Source organism: Aegilops tauschii, chromosome 7, assembly GCF_002575655.3.
Source record: "Aegilops tauschii subsp. strangulata cultivar AL8/78 chromosome 7, Aet v6.0, whole genome shotgun sequence".
NCBI lineage: Eukaryota > Viridiplantae > Streptophyta > Magnoliopsida > Poales > Poaceae > Aegilops > Aegilops tauschii.
In genome coordinates, this window is record NC_053041.3 from 477,210,906 (window position 1) to 477,216,559 (window position 5,654).

The window sequence follows — 5,654 nt, forward strand, 5'->3', positions numbered from 1 at the left end:
AGCGGCTAGGCGTATGTTGTTGGTTACTTAACAGACATTCATGAGATAGTCGCAAAAAAAAAAACAGACATTCATGAGATGATGCATTTTATATATTACTACTAATAATCTACTCAGGTGCATGGGGATTGAAACACCACAATCAATCAATCATGAGGCGATAAACCCCCATAAAATAAGCAAACTGAATCCATCACCACATGTTGGATAGCACTGTTCTTCTACACCCTTCCCTCCATGATCCAAGCAAAGGAGCCCCCATGCCCCGTCCTTTTCCCTGCTTTGCTACGTATGGGCATCAGCAACTTTCAGTTTTTGGTATGCATTAAAACGCCGCTGCCCCCCTCCTGGAGCAGAGCAGAGCAGCGTAGGGCCCCTCTCGTCTCTGTTCCTGGTGGCTTGCGTGCGTGTGTGCATGAGAGAGAGAGAGATAGAGAGAGAGAGAGAGAGAGAGAGAGAGCGTCCTCCTGCCGCCCAAGATCTCTCATGATCAGTGCCGAGATCATCAATCAGAGGGGCCTGCCATCCAAGTGGGCATCTCCATTTTTCTTCCTCCTCGTGCTGGTTTCCGAGCCTGATAAAACCACCCTCCATGGCCTCTCCCAATTGCTCCCCAGCTTCTTTCTCGCCTGCTAAGTAGTACTGCAAAGTAGAAACAGAGGGGAGATAGAGAGATCGCCTCAGGGTCGTCGTCACGAGCTGCAGCCCATCCGCATTGCAGCCGTGATATCAGGAAATGCTCTCGTTTCCATTTTAGGGTCCGTATTCTAGCTCCAGCTTCATCTTCTTCCTCCTCTCGCTGATCATCTCCTCTCCTGCGGTGCTTGGAAAGCTCTGCTGCCCCACTCGCCCACGCTAGCTAGCCATTCCAGTTGAAACCTCTGTAGGAGAGGAGCCACTTGAGGTAGGACGGAGGGGTGGTTGGCGGTTCATAGGCCGTCGCCGTCGCCGGTGCTTTCTCTCTCCATGATTGTTTAAGGTTCGGCTACTGATCCCTAGCTCCCGAAGGCTTCCTCGGCTGTTCCCACTTTGGTTCTTCAACATGATTTCCTTCTTGTTTTTGCGATTATTGTCTCTTTGTGTGGTACGGCTTGGAATGGAAGATCTCTAATGCTTGCGCTGTTGGTTCTCATGTTGATTGAATGTAGAAAAAGAAAAAGCTTCCTCAAGGGAATGTTGAATGAGCAGTTGGATAAGCACAATTTCTTATGAGATTGGCTACTGTAACTAACTGATGTCCCTAGCCTTTCTCCATTCATTCCGGCGCTTTTCTTGCGCCGCCCCATTTTGAAATTTCAGGACAAACAGCCTGTTTTACTGTGTGCTTTAGGTGGCTTTTTTCTAGATCAGCTATGCTTTAGATGGCTGCATTTTTGCGCCAAGGCTAGCAAATAGGCGGTGTTTTTTCTGTTCTTGCCACAAAATAGGTGAACTTTTTCCTCCTCCTATGGTCAGTGCTGTGCAATTTCGTGTGCATTGCTGCCTGCTACAATGCGCACAGTAGCTCACCTTGCATCTTCAACTTTGTGAAGGAACAATCTGTTAACTGTGTCCTCAGCAGCGGCGTTGATGTCACCAATTATTTGGCTCACATATACTACTGCTGCTTTGCTTCAGGTCTTTAAAAATTAGTAGTGTGCAAGATTTGGCCTTTGGCGACTACGGAGCTAGGCCTCAAGATGTCTAGCAATCCATCCTATCAGCAGCAGCTGGGGCTGGATGCCATGACCACTTGTTTCTTCGGCGGCAGCGGCATGATCGGTTCTTCCGAAGCGCCATTCTTCTACCCAGGCATGCCGCACGATGCGGGCTTCGGCTCCGGCGGCGCGGAGGTGGCCGCGCATTTCATGGCCAGCAGCGCCGTGATGGTCACTTCGCCGGCGAACCAGCTCGTGTGGTCCGCCGCTCCTTCGCGGGACAGCCACCAAGCGAGCATGTCCACGGACGAGATGAACGACGACGCCTACGCCGTCGCCGGCGAGAGCTGCAGCACCGTGCACTCCATGCTCCCTTCCGCCTCCGGCTCGGCGGACTTCTTCCAATACGGGCCGGCGGAGGTCACCATCGCCCAGCCGTCAAAGATGGCCAAGCTCATTACGGGAGAGCCGCACTGCGGCTGGCCCTACGACGGACCGAGCGCTGCCTCGACCCACCAGCCGTATTACCTGACGGCGTTCTCCGGCGGCGGCGACCTTCCGGACGCGGTCGCCGGCGCGGCGAGCGGCCTGTCGCTCAGGCTAGGTGCCCAGTCTTCCTCGGTCACCATGGCGAGCATGCCGGAGCAGTCCTCGGAGGTGAGCTGCTCCGGCCTGACCCATGTGAACAGCGAAGGCTTTGGCTACCAGCAGCCTCAGGCCGTCAGGGCTCACGCCGGCGCCGGCCAGTTCCATCTGCCTCCTTACGGCGAGGTCGGTGCCGGCGACTACGAGCTGCGGCACGTGTACCCACAGATGTACTCGAGGGCTCCGCACTTCTCGCAGGTGCTGCCGCGGTCGGGATACGCGCACATTGCCCAGGAGCTGCTGAATGGGTTCGCCGGCTGCCTGCTGAAGGACGTGGCCGAGATGACTGACGATTCAGTCAGCGACATTGGCAGCGAGGCGAGCCTCCTGCTCTCCTCGAGCTGCTCGGCGAGGACGCCGTCGTCGGTGAGCTCCAACCAGCTGATGCTGCCCTCCGACGAGCACTCAGCCGACGGCGGGAGGTGGATGGAGGCTCAGAGGGTGAGGAACGATCTCCTGAAACTGCTGCAGCTGGTGAGCGAACTCCTGAATTTCATCTCAACTTCAGACTGTTTTTACCAGAGTAAAAAACAATCTCATGGCAGAGCCTGTTGGATGGATGCAGATGGATCAAAGGTGCAACCGGTGCTTCGACGACATCCAGACGACGGCGTCCAAGTTCAGCAGCATGGTGGCGCATCCGGGCGGCGGAGGCGGCGCCATCGCGCCGCCGCCGTTCGCGCAGCGCGCGCTCTCCGCGGTGTACCGGAGGCTGAGGAAGCGGATCACGGGCCTGATCGTGGCGGTGGCGCAGAGGTCCGGCGGGCACGGGGAGCCGTCGTCGCTGGCGGACAAGGAGCGGAGCTGGGAGTCGTCCTTCATCCAGAAGCACTGGGCGCTGCAGCAGCTCCGGCGCGGCGACCAGCAGTCGTGGCGGCCCCAGCGCGGCCTGCCGGAGAAGTCCGTCGCCGTGCTCAAAGCCTGGATGTTCGAGAACTTCCTCCGCCCGTAAGTTTCACCTCTGCTTTGGACTTGGATAATGGCAATGGTTTTGACTCTGAAGTATTTCAGCATTTTTTGTTAACTGAATGAACATGATATTTCTGGTCACAACTGAGAGATTTATCTGCAAGATGAACCGATCTTTCTGATCCCTTATGCCAGGTACCCGAAAGACCACGAGAAGGACATGCTGGCGGCGAGGAGCGGACTGAGCAGGAGCCAGGTACAAAATACAGATCCCACGCTCACTTTTCACCATGGAAGCTCCATTTCGCTGGAAAAACATGGTATGAAAATGTGTGTTGCTGCGTTGCCAGGTCTCCAACTGGTTCATCAACGCGCGCGTCCGGCTGTGGAAGCCGATGATCGAGGAGATGTACGAGGAGCTCAAGAGGAGCTCGGGGCGCGGCGACGCCGAGCATCAGAGCAGCAAAGACGTCGTCGGCTAGGAAGGGGATGGCCGAGGTTGGAACTGCACGGAGCCCTAGCCGTTGTGCTTTCTTCAGAGCTTCCGTGCAAGCATTGCTGGCCGGCCACTGATGGGTCCTGCTGTTTCTCTGCCCATTGCTCATCATCTCATCCCTATCTATGTAGTAACCTGTAGTTCTCTTGCGTGTACATATGGCTGCCACCCGGTGCCTGCGAGTTGCGATTAAACGAAAACCACTGTCGCATGATCGTTGATTGCTCATGACATCGAGAGGTTTGAAAGATTGCGAGTTGCCCAGGAGAGGAGCAGAAGCACGCTGTGTTGGAAATTTCCCAAGGACGAACACACGATCACGCTGCAGCTTAACTGGTCGTATACGCGCAACTCGCCTTGACATATAAGAGCTAGCTGTAGCACTTGATATCGCGTTGGCGCTCACGCAAACACCGGGACCAGAACACACGCACACGAAGTTGGCCAGAGGCACGGGTCGTGCCTCGTAATTTTCTTTATTACTTTTCACGTTTTCTGGTGATTACAAACGACGCAAGGTGGTGCATATATATAGGTGCATGACCTGACTCCAAAACTAGTGTGATACGGACACAAAGTCATAACCGGACTCACTTGATTTACTTTCCTAATCTAAAACCCGGCAACGCTGATTGCACCGTACCAAATTTAGCTACCTAAACTTACTAGTACTCGGACTACTACTAGACATTCAGCACGTATACTACTAGAGATTGTTTGGATTATCCAACAATCAACCCCTAATTCAAACATTCGACTCGCAGACTCAGAACCAACACATCGTCTGGATTACCAGTCCACGCCGTCACATCTTAGCGTGCTACATATAGACTAAACACATAGCTTTTCATGCAGGAACTCAACTTAACCGGTGCGCATCCATCTTCACGCTGGCCTTCGTCTTCTCGCCGAGACACACGGACGACTCAGACACAAACAAAACTAAAGACACGACTTTTTTTTTTTCAATCACCGCTTCTTCCTTAAAGCAACCTCGGGTAGTTGTAGAGTCCCGTGCTCCTTCTTTGCCTCCCTCCACGGATTAGGACACTCCCGAGAATAGTGTCCATAGTCTTGACAATTGAGCAACGGACTTTAGATTTGTCGAACTTCCGGTACTTCTGCTTATCTTTCTCCCTACTACGTGAGAACATCAACTGCTCTTCTTCTTGGTCGCGTTCACGCCCCTTCAACGTCAACTCATAGGTCTTCAGCTGCCCGATCACCTCCATCACCGACATCTTCGTCACATCTCCCCACTGCTCTATGGTGCCAACGATCGGTAAAAACTTGTCGGGAACAGCTCGTAGTAATTTCTCCACAACCGCGATGTCCTCCATCTTTGATCCGAGAGCTCGCATCTCATTAACTAGGGAGGTTAGCTTCAACGCGAATTCACCGACCCCTTCTGATTCTTTCATGCTCATCCTCTCGAACTCCCTCCTTAGAGCTTGAACACGAGCCTTCTTGACACGATCATCTCCAGCATGCATCTCCTTGAGAGCTTCCCAAGCTTCCTTTGCCGTCTCTTTCTCCGATATTGTCATGAAAACGGCATCAGGCACAGCTTGGGTATGGCGGCGAAAGCCTCTTGGTCCTTTATCTCTTCGACCGCGCCGTCACCTTCCACCGCTGCCCAGACTCCACGTGCACGCATGAAGACCTTCATCTTCGCAGCCCACACCCCATAGTTGTCGCCTTCAAGCATGGGGTACTGGATGGTCACACCACCACCACTCGCCTTCGAAGTCGACATGATCCTCTTCGATTTTCCGTCGTTCGTGACACAACTTGACGGTGACGAAGAATCCTTTAACTTCGCCGTGACGCAACTTGACGGCGAAGCCTTCACACCTTGCTCTGATACCAATTGTTGAAAATTTCCCAAGGATCGAACAGACGATCACGCTGCAGCTCAACTGGTCGTATACGCGCAACTCGCCTTGACGTATAAGAACTAGTTGTAG

General features: G+C 53.6%; 1 protein-coding gene across 1 annotated transcript; it reads left to right on the plus strand.

Moving 5' to 3' along the window:
- The first annotated feature begins 359 nt into the window (after positions 1-359).
- On the plus strand, positions 360-3,935 carry LOC109782589 (uncharacterized). The gene is made up of 5 exons (XM_020341209.4): positions 360-979; positions 1,618-2,756; positions 2,848-3,230; positions 3,387-3,447; positions 3,542-3,935. Exons 2-5 carry the CDS (start codon positions 1,680-1,682, stop codon positions 3,671-3,673), a joined length of 1,653 nt encoding a protein of 550 aa, XP_020196798.1. The 5' UTR covers positions 360-979; positions 1,618-1,679; the 3' UTR covers positions 3,674-3,935.
- The last annotated feature ends 1,719 nt before the right edge of the window (positions 3,936-5,654 follow it).

What these genes read in the sequence shown, in the direction of transcription:
- LOC109782589 (XM_020341209.4), top strand. Translation starts at nt 1,680, where the DNA reads ATGTCTAGCAATCCATCCTATCAGCAGCAGCTGGGGCTGGATGCCATG. An exon ending in TCCTGAAACTGCTGCAGCTG is followed by an intron (nt 2,757 to 2,847) that starts GTGAGCGAACTC and finishes GGATGGATGCAG; the next exon opens with ATGGATCAAAGGTGCAACCG. An exon ending in TTCGAGAACTTCCTCCGCCC is followed by an intron (nt 3,231 to 3,386) that starts GTAAGTTTCACC and finishes CCCTTATGCCAG; the next exon opens with GTACCCGAAAGACCACGAGA.